We start from the raw sequence: 20,740 nt of genomic DNA, 5'->3' as shown, positions 1-20,740 counted from the left end.
TCGGTCCAGACTGATCCAAGAGATGGGATCGGTCCCTGCAGCCCCAACGGCGCCGATAGGGGAACCACACGCTCTAGAGACGACGTGCAGCGAGGGCGGAAAGCTGGAATGGGGCGGAGGATGCGCCTTGCACGATGCAGGAGGTGAGGAACGATGCACTGCGGGAAGGTTGGCAGAGGGTGATTGGGACGAATCTGAACGCGAGAAGGAAGAGGGAAGCTCCTCTGCGCCCATCGGCCGGAAATCGTCGAGGCGGAGGTTGACTGATGGAGAAGTCGCCCGGTCGACTGATGGGGGTACACCGGTTAGGGACGGCATCGCAGGTGAGATGGAGGCTGCAGGTGGCGACAAAGGGATAACGGCAGGGGCTTATGAGTTGAGAAAAGACAGTGCTAGGGAGGAGGAAGCTGTGATGAACTATGGGGAGATTCAACCGGTTGAGGGGGGGAATCGGCATAGTGATGATGACTATAATGAAACAATTGCTGGTGATAATGTAAGCACAGGGAAGCCAGGATTGGGATTTAATATGGATAGTAATATGAGGAGGCCTGTGCAGAATATGGAGGAGGGGAATGGTGATAGAGGTAACAATAAAGGGGAACAAACACACATTGATGATGATGAGATCAGCAGTCATGAGTATGCAACTTTGGGTGAACAAATGCTGGAAAACCACAAGACATGGGAGCTAGCAAAGGAGTCTGGAGCAATGCTACTTGATGAAGAGGAAGACATTATGGCCATCCTCCAAGAACAGAATGAAGAGATTGCTCGTAAGAGAAGAGTGGCAAAACAGAAGGCTAAAGCTAGACGAAGCAGGCCAAAGAATATCAAAAAGGTGTGTAATTATATTTCAAAATGATTATCAGTTCATGGAATATTAGGGGGTTAAGGGGTGATGGGAAGTTGAGAATGGTAAAAGAACTCAAGAGGAAACATAGGCTGGATATGTTAGGTTTGGTAGAGACTAAAAGACAGCTAGTGACAAGGTTTGATGTGTCAAAAATTTGGGGGAGTGGAAGCATGGGATGGGAATATGTGGAGTCTGATGGTGCCTCTGGTGGTTTGTTATTAATTTGGGATGATGGCTTCTTTAAATTGCGAAATTGCTATAAAGGTGAGCGATGGCTGTGTGTTGAAGGGATACTGTCAGAGAAGTCTGTTGACTGTGCGTTCTTCTTGGTTTATGGGGCTCACACTAGAGATGAGAAACGTGTTGTGTGGGAGGAGCTGAGTTACATGGCTGGCCTATGTCCAGGCGTTTGCTGTTTTCTGGGGGACTTCAATGAGATTGGCCAAGTGGAAGAAAGGCGACGCCTGGAAAGCTTACCTCTGTCGGCACAGGACTATAAGGTTTGGGTACATGACATGGGCTTGGTGGACCTGCCAATTTCAGATCGTAAGTTTACATTGTTCAGAGGACAGTCATGTAGCCGTATTGACAGAGCTTTGGTCAGCCTAGAATGGCTTGAGGCATTCCCGGAGACTCGTTTGAGAGGTGGGCCACGGGGGTTGTCAGATCACTGTCCTATCATAGTGGAAGAGAAGAGACTGAGAGTTGGACCGAGGCCGTTTCGAAGTCTAGATTCGTGGTTTACTCATGAAGGGTTTCTAAGGATGGTCAAGGAGGAATGGAAAGGGCTGGGAGAGTTACAATTCACTGATAAACTGAAGGCATTGACGGTTCCTTTGGGGAGATGGCACAGAGACAACTTTGGTGATATGGACAGGAAAATTTTGAAGTTTGAGGAAGAGATTCAGAAGATTGATGAAATGGTTGGAAATGGGAACTATGATGAGACAGTGGAAGCAAGAAGGAAGGCGTTAGTTAAGTGCTGCGAGAAATGGTATATGAGGAAAGAGTTACATTGGAAGCAGATGTCAAGGTCGAGGCTTGCAAGGGACATGGATAAAAATACGAGATACTTTCATAACTTAGCATCGGCGAGATGGCGAAATAACAGGATTGATACACTAGTTATTAATGGAAGATTGGTAAGGAATCAAGCTAGGATTAAAATTGCAATCAGGGAGTTCTACAAAGAATTGTATCATCAAGAGAGGACTCCTGAGATAGGCTTCAGGGATGGGCTGGTGGAAAGGATCAGCGAGGAGGATTCTCTTGCACTAGAGGTACTACCATCACCTGAGGAGATTAAAGAGGCAATGTGGGATTGTGAATCATCCAAGGCCCCAGGTTGTGACGGGTACAACATGAACTTCATAAAGAAGTGTTGGAATGATATAGGATCCGACTTCACGGCAGCGGTGTTGGGTTTCTTCCAATCTTCAAGGTTGCCGCCTGATGCTAATGTCACATGGGTGGCGTTGGCCCCCAAGTTTCCTGGTGCGAAGGAAATAAAAGATCTGCGTCCAATTAGCATGGTGGGGTGTGTATATAAGGTAATCTCAAAGATGCTGGTTAGGAGAATGAGAGGGGTTATGCCAGGACTAGTGGGCGAGACACAGAGCGCTTTTGTAAAAGGTCGGAAGATTCATGACGGGGCTCTTATCGCATGTGAAACGGTTCAGTGGATCAAACAACGGAAGAGGAAAGCGGCAATAATAAAGTTGGACTTTCAGAAAGCATACGACAGAGTCAAGTGGAGCTTTGTAGACCTTGTACTGCAGAAGATGGGGTTTGGTCGAAGATGGAGGGGTTGGGTGATGGAGTGTAACAGCACATGCTCTATGTCAATATTGATAAATGGTTCACCATCCAAGCCGTTCAAGATGGAAAGGGGCCTGAGACAAGGGGATCCTCTGTCCCCATTCCTCTTTGTACTTGTTGTTGATGTACTACATAGGATGATTGGAGAAGCTGTGAGAAACGGTCGCATTTTACCGTTGATGGTTGGGAGAGATCATATTGAGTTGTCGCATGAACATTTCGCAGATGATACTGTTTTGTTCTGCCCGCCGGAGGAAGACACAATCAAAAACTACAAGAGATTGCTTAGATGCTTCCAATTGATGTCAGGTTTAAGCATTAACTTTGATAAATCCAGTTTGATTCCTGTTAACTGCGATGAACAGTGGGTACAACGTATGTGCGGTGTGCTGGGCTGTAAGCAAGCCAATCTACCTGTTAAATATCTCGGTATCATGCTAGGAGCAAACCCAAGGCTGGTGAAGACGTGGAAGCCAGTAATAGACAAAGTAGAGGAGAAGCTTAGTCTCTGGAAGGCCAAGATCCTCAACAAGGCCGGTAAGCTAGTACTTATCAAATCTGTATTAAATAGTCTACCGGTTTATTATCTGAGCCTCTACAAGATGCCAAAGGCTGTTGCAGAGAAACTGATTTTCTTGCAGAGAAGGTTTCTATGGAATAAAGAGGATGGAAAGAGTGGGATGGCTTTGGTTAAGTGGGAAGTGGTTCAGGCCCCTAAGAAGTTAGGTGGGTTGGGGGTTGGGGATGCTATGATAAGAAATTCAGCTCTTCTGTTTAAATGGTGGTGGAGATTCTCTAAAGAGGAGTGTCCTCTGTGGAAGAAGGTTGTATGTTCCTGTAACAACCTCAATCCAAATGAGCCCCTGGTCTCTCAGGAACTACCTATCCGAGGTGGTCCGTGGAAGGATATTTGTCAGTTACAGTTCAAGAGTCAAGAAGTCCGACAAAAGATGATTACTGGGTTGTCTATGGAGGTGGGTGATGGGAGACGAACTCGGTTTTGGGAGGATGTCTGGATTCATGGAGGTTCTCTGAAAGACCGCTTTCCAAGGCTATTCTCGGTTTCAAACCAAACAGGATCACTGATAGGGGATTGTGGGTTTTGGGATGGGCTAGATTGGGTGTGGAATTTTCAGTGGAGGAGAGAATTGTTCCAATGGGAGTTGGATCTAGTTAACCAGCTTCACCTCACTCTGAGGCTGGTCAAACTTGATCTTGGGAGAGAGGATATAGTTATATGGAAGTATGATAAACAAGGAATTTTTTCTACTAACTCATTTGTGCAGGTGTTGCAGGTGGAAATGGCTCCAGAGGATATACATAGCTACAGCTTTACTAAGACTATTTGGAAAGGCCTTGTCCCACCCAGAGTAGAGTTGTTTGTCTGGTTTGTCCTGGTTGGCAGGGTTAATACGAAGGAGAGACTGAGTCGACTTGGGATCATTTCCCAACAAGATACTTTGTGTGTTTTATGTAACAATAACGTAGAATATGTCCACCACCTTTTTCTTGGATGCAGCTTTGCTTGGCAGGTATGGTGTGCTTGGTTATCTTATGTTGGAATGCAGTGGGTTTGCCCAGGTGCAGTAAAAGACCACTTTCAGAGTTGGACTGAGAGCTTAAGTACAAAACAGGAGTGCAAGAGATGGATGGTGTGTTTCTGTGCGATCATCTGGAACTTATGGTTGGAACGGAACCGAAGAATTTTTCAGAACAAAGGAAAAGGAGTTGAGGAGATTATCAACATGTCTGCGTTGAGCTACAAGGAATGGTTAGGGGTTGACCCTTTCTGTTGTTGATGGCAATGCCGGAGATGACAAAAGGGGTATCTACAGCGTTAGTTGTTTGGTACATTTAATTTAGTTTTTTTTTTTTAGTTACTAGTTCTATATGCTGCTGGTCCCTATGCTCCACCTGTTGTGTCGAGCTTTAATTCAAAAAAAAAAAAAAAGCAGTGTTTCTCATCTTTAAGGAAGTGATAAAATTAAGTATGGTATATTTTTTGGTTAACCATTGTATTTCTTAACTTGGCAGGCTAAGTACTAATTTACGATCAGAATTTTATTTAATGGTTTGTCGTTGACTAATGGTTTATTACATGCACAAAGCGAGATTTGAATCCCTAATATTTACTTAAGCGAACTAGTGAGTTAACCATTAGACAAATCCAACTTGGTTCTGTATGGTATAATTATATTAAAATTTTGCAAATAAAAAGATAAATTTAATTTTGATGCATTGTCAGTGTAAACTATTTTACACGTGCATCCAATCATATAACGTCACACTAACAAAAATAATTATTTTTTACATTGACCGCATGAATGGTCATCCAAGAGAACGGTTGTGATTACACGACTGTGTAAAATATTTTACACTGTTAATACATCAAAATTAAACTCATGAAAAGATTAGTAAAGTGATGAATTAAGAAATTAATTATTATTGAATTTATAATTTTTATTTTTTAATTTACAAATTTTTCATTTAATGAAATTTGATCGATTAAATTATACTTACTATTTTATGATTATTAGATACATAACTATTCATGTTGTCTCCTTCTATCAGTTTAAAGTTTTGAGACAAGTGGTATCAGGATATGGTATTAGAGCTCTATATTCAAAAGATTTAGAAGTTGATCCTTGGTAAATCCAAAAGAAGAAAAAAATAGCATAAGGCAAATAAAAAAAAAGTAAAGAAGATCCATCTAAAAAATCAAACAAACTCAAAAGGACTCTTGTTTAAAAGGAAATAATAGAAATATAACCATTTATATTATCTCTTTTTATCAGCTTAAATATTTTGAAGGACACTATCATGATAATGAGGCTCATTTTTTTTATAATATTTTAGTGTTTTTATTGAAAATGAGGGCATTTAGTATATTTGTAAATTAGTGGACGTGTCAGGTTGGGCAGCTGCAACACATGGAGGGTGTGCTGACTCAGCACGTGGAGGGTGTGCTGCATACATGTCTCACTCTAATTCGTTGGCGATGCAACACGTGGTCTGCGTGTTGAGTGCTCTTTTTATATAAGAAAAAGTTCGGTACCATTTCATTGCGAAGAGGAGAGTTGTTTGAGTGTGTTTTTGGTGTGATAGAGGGTACCGCAAATTTGGTGGTGTATCACAATGATGAGATTATATAGAATACTCATGAGGGTGTGAGCTTTGTGTGTTAGAATCTATTTTCGTTTGTGGTTTCATGCACCATGACATTTATAGAGCTTTAGAATAGTCTCTGTCAAAGCTTGGAGAATAATATGTTGAGGAAAGTGAGCAATATTCTGTACCGAAATTCTGTTATAGTATTTGGTGGTATAATATAGTTTGATATTATGCCGATCATTGAAGAAGCAAGTCTGCAGAATATGTTCCATATTCACTGACAGACTTAGGTACGACAACAAAAAATTAAGCTGTATGTTGAGTTTGAAAATATAGAGCAAGATGTGATTCAACATGATTAAGATTTAGAAGGTGATAGAGCTGAAGTGTACGAGGGAATGAATAGTGACAGCGAATAATACGTTTTTCTTAATTTATATTTTGGATGGACTAATGAGTGACGATTTTTGTGTGTGTGTAGGTGCTGCTGATCATGAGGATGGGGAGTTCAGGATCGGAATGGAATATAGTTCTAGAAATTCAGTTGTCGCAACAATTAGAAGTTACACTATCACTAAAGGAGTTGACTACAATGTTTATGAGCCTGAGCCACAGAAGTCCTATGCTAAATGCAATTCGTATGGTCGTGGGTGGGCCTGGCTTATCCGAGCCAGCTTGATACGGAAAAAGATTGTTGAAAGATACAGAGATACAATGGTAGGCACACGTGCAACATGGGAATGATTTCACAGGATCATTCAAAGTTGGATTCAGACACAGATGCTGAGGCTATAAGGCAATTGGTTGAGCTCGACCCGTCCATGAAGGTGAAATCCATAATTGCAGAAGTCCAGTCAAGGTTCAACTACACCATTAGTTACCGAAAGGCTTGGTTGGCAAAGCAGAAGTCCAGAGCCAAAGTTTTTGGTGTTTAGGAAGACTCTTACCAAGCGTTGCTATGGTGGTTCTCGGTCATGGTTCAGAAGATACGTGGCTCAATTGTCCAAATAGAAATACGGCCCCTGTATAACGGGAGTGAGGAGGCGCATGGTGTCAGGATACTTCACTGCATATTTTGGAGTTTTAATCCATGAATTAGAGTGTTCAAACACTATAAGCCTCTGGTTTAGGTTGACAGAACACACTTTTACGAAAAACACAAAGGTGTACTTTTGGTTGCTGTTGCACAAGATGGGAACTAGAACATTGTGCCTATTGCTTTTGCCCTCGTGAAGGGAGAGACCGCTGATGCATGACACTTTTTTCTCAGTAATTTACGAAGGCATGTTGTTAGAAGAGAAGGGGTGGGTATAATCACAAATCGACATGAGTCAATCCGGGCATCAGTATATCGTTCCGGAGGTGATTGGCAATCTCCAAGAGCATGATGGATGTTTTGTATTAGGCACATCGGTAGCAACTTTTTAAGGGCATTCAAAGTCTCGCACTTACAAAAACTTATTGTCAACATAGGGTATTCAAAGACAGTGGAAGAATACAATATCAACTATAAGAGGTTGCAATAACGAGGCGAGGCATATGCCCGGTGGTGCGATGCCATTGGAGTTAGGAACTGGGTACTGGCATTTGATGAGGGACATCGATGGGGCCACATGACGACGAATCTTGTCAAGTTTATTAATTCAGTGTTGAAGGGTGCCCAAAATCTCCATGTGACAGCTGGACTGACTATGCCGACTGTGCTGACTGTGACGGCTGGGCTGACTGTGTCGACTGTGATGACTTTAATGGCTATGATGGCTGGGCTCACTATATTCACTGACTAGTGGTGGTGACTGTGCTGACTGTGCTGGTTGTAGTCTAATTACTGTGGGAGTTAATAAGGAAATTGTTCAAACACTGCATATTGAGGTGGTCTCTGAGGTGGTGGTGGCTGAGGAACTTGCTCCGACAATCTCAACAGTACTCCAAACAAACTCACGTACCAATCACGGTAATCAGTCGACAGTCTAAAGTCCTAAGTTAGAAGGCGGTGCAGATCTCACACCGAGTGTTGCAACGGTTGTCCCATTCCTCTATCCATCCCGCATGTAAAACTTTCCAGTCATGAAGTTGCACTCCGCGAAGAGTGATGCAATGCCCTTCTGGTCTAAAGACTTTTGCTAGCTCCTGGGTAGGTTGTGCATACCCGAACTGACGCATCACTTGATTCGCAGGGTTCCACTCGATACACTCGAATGACAATAACGAAGCAACGGTTCATACGACCGTCAGACAAACTGCAACATATTATTAGAAAATTATAAACTGAATATCATGTTGGATATTAACACATACAAAGCAAAAATATTAATCTAGTCCATGTAGTCTATTTCCTGTCTAAATATCGATGTGGTCTTCGATAATCAGGCCATGGATCGTGGGGAATGACTCCACCTGCAACACATAACATTAAAAAAAACTAAAATATGTGTCGTCAACCAAATATGCATTTTCAATAGAATACACAATTAAAATAGGAATTGTTATCCGTGAATAGGGTCAAACCCAGCAAACAAAAAGTCTGGCATCTGACATATCTCTGAATAGAGTCCAAAGTATCATATGGCTCTGTGTCTCTGATACGGCGAACCCATGCTAGCTTTAAATAAGGTTTGGAGGAACTACTTACAATGGGTTTCCTGCCGAAAATCACGATGCTCTGGATCTACAAGTCATGACTGCTATCTGTCCAGCTGCTCACAACCTCTCAATCAATCGGTAGGCCAAATATATGTGCTACGTCCTCTAATGTAACAGTAACCTCACCCACGGGCAATACAAAGGTGTGAGTTTCCGGCCTCCATCTTTCCACGAGAGCAGATAGTAAGGGATAATATCCTCTGATCATCACAATTCTCGAAACGTGGTAGAATTTCGTTACTCGTAAGGCGTCTTCTACCATCGGATTCCACATCTCCAGCGGATCAAGTTTACAGACTATAAGATTCCTATTAGGCTGGTATAACAAAAATATATTTATTCGTTAATTATATTTATTAGTTTAAATGAATGAAGATTATAACAAAAAATTATTTATTATACTACTATACATAAATAAAAAATATTATATTATACTATTTATTTACTACTTTAAATACCTAACAAGAAAATTTATTTATTAATAATTATATCATTTATTACTTTTAATAAACATAAAATAAAATATAATAATATTATTATCCTCAAACAATTATTATAAGGGTTAATTACGATTTTGGTCCCTATGGTTTAGGCCGAAAATTTTATTTGTCTCCAACCTTTTTTTGCATTCGAATTCGTCCCTAAGGTTCAACTTGATTTTAAAATCGTTATTCGGACCAAAATACCCTTCTCAAACAACCCTTCTTCACCAAAATACCTGGTTTCTCTTATTCTTTTTCTTCTTCTTCATCCTGCCGCTACCACCGAAGGACTCCAATGCCACCATTTATCAAAAGCCCAACCTAGAAAGTACCACTTATCACTCCAAGTGATGATTTGAGTGTCACTATCACTTCTTGTGTTTGCCCCACCGGATTCACCCTAACAACGATGTTCCGATCATAGTTGCACATGGAAGAAACCACTCTCCAATAACACTAACTTCATTTGGCTTAATTACATGAACTACACAGTCTCCAGCAATGGCAGCACCATGAACCAAATCGGCCACCAGAATTTCTCTGTCTGCAAAGCCCCACCTGCAAAACAAACCCCAACTGCTTGGGATTCGGATTTAAGTACAATAAATCGGGTTCCTGCGTTCCATTAATCGGTCAAGAACTTCAATATGGTTACTGGTTACCGAGCACTGAGACTGTGTTGTTCATAAAAGTAGATGAATCAGAATCACAAGAACGCTCCAATTTCGTTGGGCTCACTAAGGTTATGCAAACTAGTTGCCCGGTGTGGATAAGCCTTCCGCTACCACCGAAGGACTCGAACACCACCATGAGGAAGAAACGGCGACTGGCAACATCTACCTGCCGGCGTTGTCGCCAGCTTCTTCTTTCCATGTTCCCCCTCTCTCTATATTTTTTTTTCTTTTATTTATTTTATAATACCAAAATACCTTCTTCTTTTGTTTATTTTGGTATAGAATTTTAAAATTTAGGTAAAAATGATGATTTTAAAATTAAGTTGAACCTTATGGACGAATTTAAATACAAAAAAGATTAGGGATGAATAAAATTTTTGGTCTAAATTATAGGAACCAAAATCGTACTTAACCCTTATTATAACAAATAACTGAAGAAAATTATTTTTTGATAGTATATTATTTATTTTCGTAAATAAAAAATATTTATTAATATTTTTATTACACATCAAATTAACTAAATACAAATTAAAATAAAAACATATTTTGATAACAGAAAATTAAAATACAAAAACAAAAATTCTAAAAATAATAATGTTTATTAATATTTAAATTATTTATTAAATCTACAGAAAAATAATCACATTATCACAAAAAATTCAAGAAATTATATATTCATATTTATATTATTTCTTTATTTATTAGTTACAAATATAAAATAAAATAATATTATACTAAAAAATAAAAATATTATCCAAAAATAGTTTAATATTTATATCTCAATTATACTCTCATTCCATGGTCTTTAAACTATTAGAGACAAATTTTAATCACGCCCCTTTCTTTTGGACACTAACTACTAACCGAAGAGATCATAGAGGAGATTCAAGTTTTAATCCCGCTGGTGTAGTGAAGAACAAATTCGTAATGATGTTAAAATTATTTTAGAAGCTTAAATTGGTTAGACACCGATTGGTTATCTAACAAAAGAACAGCTCTACTAATTCTAAAAAGGAAATTGTAGAAATTACTGCTCTTATAGAATAAAAATGGGCATCAGACATCATGAGAGAAACTGAATTACTTGAGTTTGAACAGCGGCTTGAAAAAGCATATTTAGACGAGTAACTTTATTGAAAAGATAAATCTAGAATTAAATGGCTGAAGGAAGGAGACCAAAATACAAACTTCTTCCATAGAAAATTTAAATCTAGAACCAGAAGAAATAAGACATGGCATCTGCAGAAGGATAATGGGGATATGGCAACAATCAATACTGATATTACTAAGGTGGCTGAGGACTACTTTAAGAGTATTTTCACATCTTCTAATCAGGCAGAACTTGGGCCTTTTTTCACAGACTTCGAGCCTAAGGTTACAACTAACATGAATCGTAAGCTCAGAAGACCTGTTTCTATGAAAGAGGTAAAAAGAGCTACTTTTAGTATCCACTCTTAGAGTGCATCAGGAGAGGATGGTATAACGGCTAAATTCTTCCAATTCTATTGGGATATAGCGGGAGAAGACGTGTTCTGGGCTGTGAGGAGTTTCTTTACTGGAGGTAGAATTTTGAAAAGTTTTAACCACACTAATATCTGCCTAGTGTCAAAGGTCCCAAATACAAGTGATATGACTCAGATAAGGCCCATTAGTTTGTCATCTGTTGTCTACAAAAGTATTTTGAAGGTCTTGGTCCACAGACTCCAAGGGTATATGAACAAGGTAATTAGCCCTACTCAAAGTGCATTCTTAAAAGGTAGATTTATTTTTGATAATATTTTTATAGTACACGAATGTATGCACTATCTTAAATAAAAGAAGTGAGGTTTGCAATACGAAATGACACTCAAGTTTGATATGAATAAAGCCTACAACAAGGTGGAGTGGCATTTTCTATGGTTTATTATGGGGAAGTTAGGCTTTGAATCGAGATTCATTGACTGAATTCATGAATTGTTGGCAACCGTTTCTTACTTTGTTGTTGTAGAAAGTCAACCCTATAGTTTTTTTAAACCAAATAGAGGCATCCATCAAGGTGACCCTCTGTCCCCTTTTTCTTTTCTTATTATGTGCAGAAAGACTTTCCTTCTTGCTACACAAAATAGAGCATAACAGTTTCATTTGAAAAATTTACATAAACAAAAGATGCCCAACTATAAATCACTTGCTATTCGTTGATGATTTCATTCTATTCAATAAAGCCTCAGAAAATAGTTGTGCCTTTATTCTAGAATTATTGAAATATTATGAGAGCTTCAATGGGTAAAGATTTAATCTTAATAAATCAGCCATGTTCTTCAGTAATAACACTTCATTAGAACCTCCTTAGCAGTCCAGCTAAATATTTCTCATATAGGTGCATAGGATAAATATTTGGGTCTACCTTCCCTTATCAACCGCTCTAAGAAAGTTACCTTCAACTCAATCAAAGATGAAATTTTTAAAAGGACATAAAGATAAAAAAGGTGCTTGTTATCTAATGGAGGAAGACAGGTATTACTCCGAGCAGTTGGTAAAGCCATACCAATATACACATTGTCATGTTTTAAATCTTTGGACAACTTGCTAAATGAAATTCATAGTATTCTAACCCAGTTCTGGTGGGCGCAGCAAGGTTCTAAAAGGTGAATGGTGTAGATTAGCTGGGATAGGATGACTAGGCCTATGAAAGAATGCGGTTTGGTTTCAAAGATCTCAAGGCTCAAAACATGGCTCTTTTGAGTAAACAGTATTGGAAAATCGTGACTCAACCTAACTCTCTTCTTTCTAGAATACTTAAAAGTAATTACTTTTGATTTAGTTCTATCCTTACAGCAGAAGTAGGAACCTTACCTTCTTAGGGTTGGCAAAGTATTCTTGAAGGGAGGCAAATTGTAGAAAAAGGCATTAGTTGAAAAGTAAGCTCTAGTGATATCCAAATCTTTAGTGAACTATAGCTTCCTCCTCCTTACCCCTTCACTGTTCCACCATCTGCGATACTACTATAAGATAGTTACCATCTGTTATGGGTGAAAGACCTGTTTTTGGCAAATAAACAGTAGAACCAAGTATAAATCTTAAATCTTTTCCTTCATAAATTACTCAGCGAATCCTCTCCATAACCCCAGGAGAAGGTGAAGACACAATTCAATGGGTAATGAACAGAGTAAACATATGATGTTGCATCAGGGTACAGGATTGATTACCAATTTTATCGTACCTCCATTGAATTTTGGCCGAATTTCATGCAACAGAGGCCAGTTTGGAGCCATTTATGGAAGCTGAAAATCCCTCATAAGATTTTGCTCTTTGCATGGAAAATCCTCCATGGTAAGCTTCCTATTCTACTTCTCATCCGTCAGCAGTTCCCATCCACTCCAACGACTTGTCCGATCTGCAAGTAAGCTCGAGAATCACTCATGCACTGTTTATTTTTCTGTGGAGACGCTAATCTAGTGTGGAAGAAGAGTCTTTTGGCTTATCTCATTCCAAACCATAGATGTTCTTTGTTCTTCGATTGGTAGAGGAATTCGGTGTTACAAACTAGACTTCAAGAAACAAGCTCTCAAAGAGCTTGACTGGTTTTGATTATAACTTGGAATATTTAGAAGGAGAGGTATCAAAGAGTCTTCGAGCATGTCTAGGAGTCTCCAAAAGAAGTGCTAGCAACATCGCTTAAGTTGAATAAGAAGCTATCTATTTTGCCTTATGCATAGTGCCCTAAGATTTCTTTCCTATCTACTTTTTTATGTTATTTTTTTCTTACAATTTCACCTATTCATGAATATTTGGAAAAATTTTTTTCTATTTTTCTTGTCCTAACTTTTGGACATTGTATTTATTTCTCTATTGAATAAAATACCACTATTATCTTTGGAAAAAAATATTTATATTACTTATTAAATTTAATAATAAAAAATTTAAATAACATAATAATACTAAATACAAGTAAAAATAATAATACTAAAATAACAATACTATCTCATAATATGATGCTAACACTAAAAAAATAATATTAATTAAAATTAAAAAATTTAAATAAAAAATTAAAATTGATCAACTTACATAAATCGGATTATTCAAATAATTGATAATATGTTTTTCGGGTATCGTATAATTACGTATCATTTTTTATTAATACAAACTTATACTTTTTTTATGTATAATCACCCTTTTTTTATCAATAAACTACTAACTCTCTTCTTCTTTTTCACTGTGAAACTCTTCTCTCTCAAAATTCTTCAGTTCTCTATCTTCAAATTTTCATTCGAATGCAACAAACGGAGGAGGGTTGAGCTCACTTTAAAGAGCTTCAGCCCTACGTTGCTTGTTTCCGAAGAAAGAAGTTGTCCCCTGTATGCAGACACAGTTTTAACACGTCCACCCTGTGTTGAAAAAGTTTCTGCAACTCTTCGAAAACGTGTGGCAAATCTCTACAAAAACTGGTAGAAATCTCCGACACAGCATGCCCCTTGCGTGTTGCCCAAAAGCTTCAACGTCTGCGACGAATTTCTGGAAAACACTGATGACACTGTGCAAACACATTTCTCGCATGTTAAGTTCACCTACAAATCTGCAAAATACTCCAATTGTCAATAGGGGGATGCTCTCATAAAGATGCATAAAATGTCTTTTTGTAAAGACGCTTAAGTGTCGTGTTATTATTGGACGTTTTAATGAACCGATTTTTTTGAATTTTTACTAACCAGAATAAAACCGATTTTTTATAACAATAGGCCGGTCAAATCGATTCAACCGGGAATCGGCGTGAAAAACGATCCAGTCCACTTTCCAAAACCAGCAATCTCCAAACCGATAAAAAATCAACAGGTGCTTTTAAAACGACATCGCTTCATTATTTTTTAAAAAGAAAAAAACCTACCCACGACTTCCCCCAACACCCACCCCACCCCCAATTCGTGAATCATTATCCCCCTGAAGGCCTAAACTCTGAAGCCAAGTTCAAACTCACCCAACCAAAACCCTAAGTTCTCCCTGCAACGGTTCTACCGCAGTGCCGTTGCCGCCGTCCGTGCTGTTGACGCCTCTGCGTCCTCCTTCCCCCTGTCCCCGTCCTCCCTGGCTTCTCTCGAACTTGGAGCAGCTCGCCGCTGTGTCGCCACTCGCTGCCGTCTCGCTGGTCACCGTCTATGTCTCCGTCGAAGGTTAGCGGCACTGCTTTCACTTCTTCAGTTCTTCTATTCCTTTTATGCTCTGTTGCTGATTTTTGAATGTGAAATTGTGAATGCATTAATAGAAAATCAAATAATTAATTTTGTGTTGTTGCTCTTTTTTTAATTCCTGAAATTTTTGTTGAAATTTTCTTGCTGCTGCTAAAAATAGAAATCAAATCATTATTGAAATTTTTGTTTAGCTTTATTGATTTCAGGTTTAGTGTGATTAGGGATTACTTGTTACTGTTTTGTAATGATTGTTGCCGAATGCTAAAAATGGAAATCAAATCAAATGTTGTTTGTTGTTGAATGATAATTTTTGTTGCTGAATGCTGTTAGTAGTATTAATTTTGTGCTGTTATTAATTTTCTGGTTGTGCTGCTGCTGCTGTGGGTTCTGGCTTCTGGTGTGCTATTGTGTGTTTTGTGACTCCGCTGTGTTGATCATCTTTCTCAATTGTCAATGTTCACTCTTCACTTGCGTTGTGTTGATCATCTTTCTCAATTGTCAATGTTCTTTATCAGAACTGAGAAGGAAAATGGCAATCTGAACCAACAAAAGGATTTCCGCAGCATCAGCGTGTGCTCACAATCGCAGGAACAAGAAAACTAACTCTTTTTCTGCCCTCTAGTACCTCTTCATCTTTCCTTCTATTTCTGCACTCGTTCATTGTATAGTAAGTCAACCCTTTGGATTACTGGCATAATTGAATTGGAGATTTAAGAGAGGCAGTTCATTTCTTAATATTGAAAATTCACCTTTAGTTTTGATCTAATTGTTTTGTTAAGTAGGAACTAATAGAATCTCTTCATGGCTTTATCATTGTTGTTTTCTAAGTTATACTAGTTTTTTGTAAGAGAATTAATGCTAGCTAGTCTGGCCTTCCGTTTTGCACAAATAGCAATATGTAAATACGGCCATTTTATCATAATTATAGTCATAATTAGGAAGTTTAATTTAATAGTATATGATGCAGATACGCCTACGATACAGATATTTGAGCAGAAACAAAGTATTTGTACATTATAGCATATGTCGCGGAATAGGATAATAACAATTAAGAGTATTGAGTATTGATATACTTGTTATCTCTCTTTGAAATGTTACTTTTTGTATTTACTGTTTTAATTTAGCTTTGTATTCTCTCAGGACTTCTTGGAACAACGTTTCAATAAAGAAGATATATATTTTAGGTAGGTTTGTTTGATTATTTTAAAAAGACAAATTTCAGTTAAATACATTTTTTAAGCATCACCTTTCATTCACTAGCTTAGCTTGCATATTCTTTGCATTTGATAGGACCAAGTATTTTTGCTACTTCATTTGCTGATTATTCTTTATTTCATCTAATGGATCGAAGCAAAGAATTATCACAACGAGTAATAGTCAATCACTTTCAAAGGTTTTAATTAATTAATACTAATAGCTTTTAATCGAAATCTGTTATTTATTGCCCTTTGTTTCATCTCATTAAGGTGCAATGGATGTTGACTCGGAACCACTCAGTTCACAAGACAACGTAGAAGATGGCATGATGATTGGTGTGGAAGAAAATGTTAACTGCACTTGTGATTGCGGTGGCAGTAGTAGTAAGTGTGTGTCTGTGACGGCCGATGATATCATAAACCAGACCTTTGAAACAACGGATGCAGCTTATAACTTGTATGTACGTTATGCAAGGTGTCTCGGGTTTGGAGTTCGCAAGGGTGATACAGCACGTGAAAAAGATGGAACACAGCGCAGAAGGAGGTTGTTTTTGCAGCAAGGAAGGAAAGAGAGCCGAGAAATACATATCTAGTTTGAGTAGGAAGAGGGAGCATAAAGCGCTGACTCGCACTGGTTGTGAAGCCATGTTTGCGGTGTATTTTGACACCAAAACTTCAACTTGGAGGGTTAAAAAATTAGTCGAGAAGCACAACTATGATCTTGTCCCACAATGCTTGGTACACTTAATTCCAAACCACCGAGGGTTGACTGAGGCACAAAAAGCTCAGGTGAATACCATGCAAATGATCATGATCTTCCAACCTCTAAAATAATGGGACTAATGGTAGGCCAAGCCGGTGGTTATGCCAATGTCGGATTCACAAAGAAGGACCTAGATAATCACTTTCAAAGAACTTGTCATGCAAAGCTCATTGGTGGGGATTCCAATGCGATGATTAGCTATCTACTTGGGAAAGTTGATGTCGACCCGATGGCCATGGGAAGGTACAGTGCTACTGATGAAGGTTGGCTGACAAATTTATTTTGGGTAGACGGCATTTGTAGGTCTGATTATCAGTGCTTTGGAGATGTGCTTGCATTCGATACAACCTACCGGAAGAATAAGTACAGAAGGCCGTTGGTAATCTTCTCAGGTTGTAACCATCACCACTAAACATGTATATTTGGCTTTGCTTTGGTAGAGGGCGAACGAACGGCAACATATACGTGGTTGTTGCAAAACTTTCTAGAAGTCATGCTGAACAAGTCTCCCAGTGTTATGGTCACAGACGGTGACGAAGCAATGAAGGCAGCAATTCAAGAAATCTTCCCAGATACAACTCACTGATTATGTGGTTGGCACATTCAGAAGAATGTAACGGCAAACATAAAAAACAAAAATTTTTCCAACGACTTCAGAAGATGTTTGTATGCTCCATGGTATCCGGATGAATTTGAAGAATATTGGGAGAATATGATATAAAAAATATGGGTTGGAGGAAAATGAATGGGTTCTAAATGAATATGAGAAGAGGAAAAGTTGGACAAGCGCTTACTTGAGGGATAAATTCTGTGCTGGATTTAGAACAACATCAAGGTGTGAGGCGATAAACAACTTCATCAAGAGGTTTATTTGCATTCGCCAAAGTCTTCTAGAGTTGGTCCAAAATCTTAAACATGCTCTTAAAGACTATAGAAACAATGAATTAGTTTCTCAATTTAAGACGATGTATGAGGAGACCGTTCTAACTACTGGGCTAGAAGTATTGGAGCTTTCTGCTGCCAATTTTTACACAAGGGAGATTCTTGGAGAAGTAAAAAAAGATATTCAAGGAGTGGTCGCATTAGATGTAATAAATGAGGAAAACATATCGACCACTGTTGTGTTAAAAGTTAAGGAGTGTGACAGGAGGCAACATATATATATATATATAACGTACTTTATGATCGCAATACTGAGCATATGGAATGTGAATGTAGTCGGTGGAGTAGTGAAGGCATTCCTTGCAGCCACATGTTTTGTGCAATGAAAAGGGTAGGTTTACAGAAGTTTTCAGATAGTCTTCTTTTGAAAAGATGGTCGAAGGATGTCAAGAAGTATCTGGATGAAAGTTCTGCTGGAGGCACTATGCAAGACAAAGAAAGAGAATTTTTAATGCGCTATGACGCATTGTCAGTGGCAGCTACGTGGATGGTATTCTTAGGAGCTCAAGATGGTCCTTCTTTCCATGACACTATGAATGAAGTCTGTCATTGGACCCAAATACTAGAACGAATATCTGGCTTGAAAAGACAAACAAGAGATTCTCCCATGCCAAACTTTGTTGGTGACCCTTCAGTGGTCAAGACAAAAGGAGTACCCAAGGGGAAAAAGGAGAGGGATAAAAGAAGGTACACTAAATACAACAGTGCTGGTCATGTAAAGAATAAATGTCCTGTGAGGAATGACGGTAACGATTTGGGTGATAAGACTGGTAGTGGCACGCAAGCTAGCTTTGGTACCGAAGAGGTCAGTAAGATACAATATTGCATTAGTGGTTACTTGAATTAAAATGAACTGGTAACCTCTATGTCGTAGTTATACTTGATAGCAATTTTGACTCTATGTATTATTTTTTCATAGAAGCTTCCCGAGGACCCTATGGCTTCTCAAGAGACATTAGCAGTGCCAAATACAGAAGTAAATGCATCTGTGCAGCAAGAGTTTGGGCTAGGGGATTCAGGATTAATTAATGGCCATAAGACTCCCATCCCACCGTATGGAAGTCATCAGTGGCTATTACAGGTATAAATAATACGAGATGAATAATTGCATTGTTGAAACTTAGTGTTTTGGTAAGTTTTAAACTATTTGAAATCACATTATGATTCACTGAAGTCCTTTTTATTTCTCTCAAATTTGTTTGTGCTGTGGGGAACAGGTTGTACAACAAGAACATTATTCGAAGTTCAATGTGATGCAGTAGCATATACTTGTATACACTCATGAGAGTGTATATTAAGATGTTAGTTAAATTCTTGGATTTCAAATAGTAGTGCTTTGAGGTTGATATAAATTTTTTATAATTATATTTTTAGATATTTATCATAACTTGTCATCGTTACACTCGGCTGAAATGTGTAAAAGGATTCAATAGTTTTGATTTATATAGTTAAAATTATTGTTGATTCTTATTCATGCTAAAATTCAAAAGGGTCTCTTGTTGGTTCTTATTCATGCTAAAATGCATGCTAAAATTTTGTTTGATTTACGAAATGCATGGAAAAATTATTATAACTGTAATATACCTTCCATGGTTGATGTCTCGACAAGTATCAATCTGTGTACTAAAGGAAAAGACGGTTTGGAACCTATGTTCTCTTCCTGAGAAAAAGAGAGTATTGGAGTAGCAAATAATAAATGCAGATATTTTTTTGTCTGAGTAATATATTAGGGAATAGGATTATACTTTCTTATTGCATCGTTCTTGGGATTGCAAGCTGAATTTGTTGCATTAGATGTTATACTGCTAAACTATGGCATTAAAGCAGTCAATAGTAGCTGATATCGATTTAATTACTCTAGTAATAAAGTGAGTTAGTGAGATACTTAAGAGAGTCATAGCAAAATATTTTTATCAGTGAGGTCTTTGCAAAGGCATCTTTCTTCATCTCAGCAGAGGTTGCCGGTGCTTTGGATGCAAGGTAAATATTAAAGATTGCACTCATGTATGATTTTCTCTATTTTGATGTTAATTTTCAAATTTTTCATTTTCAGCAAAAATGTTGACTACAAAGAGATAACTGTTCCAGCTGACAAAACTTATGAGGTATATTTACAAGTCTTGGAAAATATCTTCATTTCTATTTTTTCCTTAATTGTGACAGCCGCTTATTTTCTTTTTGCATCTGATCATCCTTTTGGAATGTACGAATTAAAATTATAGATACAGATGTGAGTAGGTGAATAAATCGCATAATTATTTGGTGGTTTAATTACTCTGCTGGTCCCTATAGTTTCGCAAAATTTTTAATTAGGTCCCTATATTTTTTTTTCTTTTAATTGAGTCCTTGCACCAAATTTTTTTTAATTGGGTCCCTACACTTTTTTTTTCCTTTTATTTAGGTCCCTGTATCAATTCTTTTTTTTTAGTTGGGTCCCTATAAAATTAAACTAATTACTACTAAGAGGGACTTAATTGAAAAAAAAAATTTTGGTGCAGGGACCCAATCAAAAAGAAAAAAAAGTATAGGGACCTAATTGAAAATTTTACGAAACTATAAAAACCAACAGAGTAATTAAACCTTATCTGGTTGTGATCTAATTGAATTTATTTGCGCTTTAAAAGGTTGCATTTGAGGGGGACCTATAAATTACGAACAACTGAAACAAAATGATGAATATGATACTATATTTGGCCATGTCAATGTTTGTAGTATTCAATGGAGATAAGGAAAGGACAGTGATGAAAGACTAACGCTATCAATATTATCAATACGTAGAAAAAGAAAACTAAGAAATCTTAGACAAGAGTAATGTAAATCTACTAAAAGCACAAAAATCCTAAAATGATCAGAGTTACCATTATCATGGGTAGCTATCGACTGAGATGCTAGAAAGAAAGGAAAATAATGTGATTGACTTTGTGATTCAATTCAATTTTTCTTTTCCACAAAAACATGTGGCGTCTCCTTTTTTTTCTTTTGAGTTCAAATTTTAAAATTTAAAATCCTGTTTATATCTTGTTACTGGACAGTTTCAGTTGAATGAATCGGACTTGTCTTTTCTTAGGTTTTGCTCTCAGTGGACTCTGTAAA

At 37.9% G+C, this 20,740-nt stretch overlaps 1 protein-coding gene across 1 annotated transcript; it reads left to right on the top strand.

Moving 5' to 3' along the window:
• The first annotated feature begins 16,217 nt into the window (after positions 1 to 16,217).
• LOC110265717 (uncharacterized) lies at positions 16,218 to 18,909 on the top strand. The gene is made up of 3 exons (XM_021108908.2): positions 16,218 to 18,452; positions 18,567 to 18,728; positions 18,865 to 18,909. Exons 1-3 carry the CDS (start codon positions 17,907 to 17,909, stop codon positions 18,907 to 18,909), a joined length of 753 nt encoding a protein of 250 aa, XP_020964567.2. The 5' UTR covers positions 16,218 to 17,906.
• Positions 18,910 to 20,740: the final 1,831 nt, after the last annotated feature.

Source organism: Arachis ipaensis, chromosome B8, assembly GCF_059453495.1.
Source record: "Arachis ipaensis isolate K30076 ecotype BB chromosome B8, ASM5945349v1, whole genome shotgun sequence".
Classification (NCBI taxonomy): domain Eukaryota; kingdom Viridiplantae; phylum Streptophyta; class Magnoliopsida; order Fabales; family Fabaceae; genus Arachis; species Arachis ipaensis.
Note: the sequence above shows the minus strand (reverse complement) of the source record. Positions and strands in the feature narration are given on the sequence as shown.

Coding starts and splice junctions, on each gene's coding strand:
- LOC110265717 (XM_021108908.2), top strand. CDS start 17,907: ATGGAATGTGAATGTAGTCGGTGGAGTAGTGAAGGCATTCCTTGCAGC. Junction 18,453..18,566: donor CTAGCTTTGGTACCGAAGAG/GTCAGTAAGATA, acceptor ATTTTTTCATAG/AAGCTTCCCGAGGACCCTAT. Junction 18,729..18,864: donor GTCATCAGTGGCTATTACAG/GTATAAATAATA, acceptor TGTGGGGAACAG/GTTGTACAACAAGAACATTA.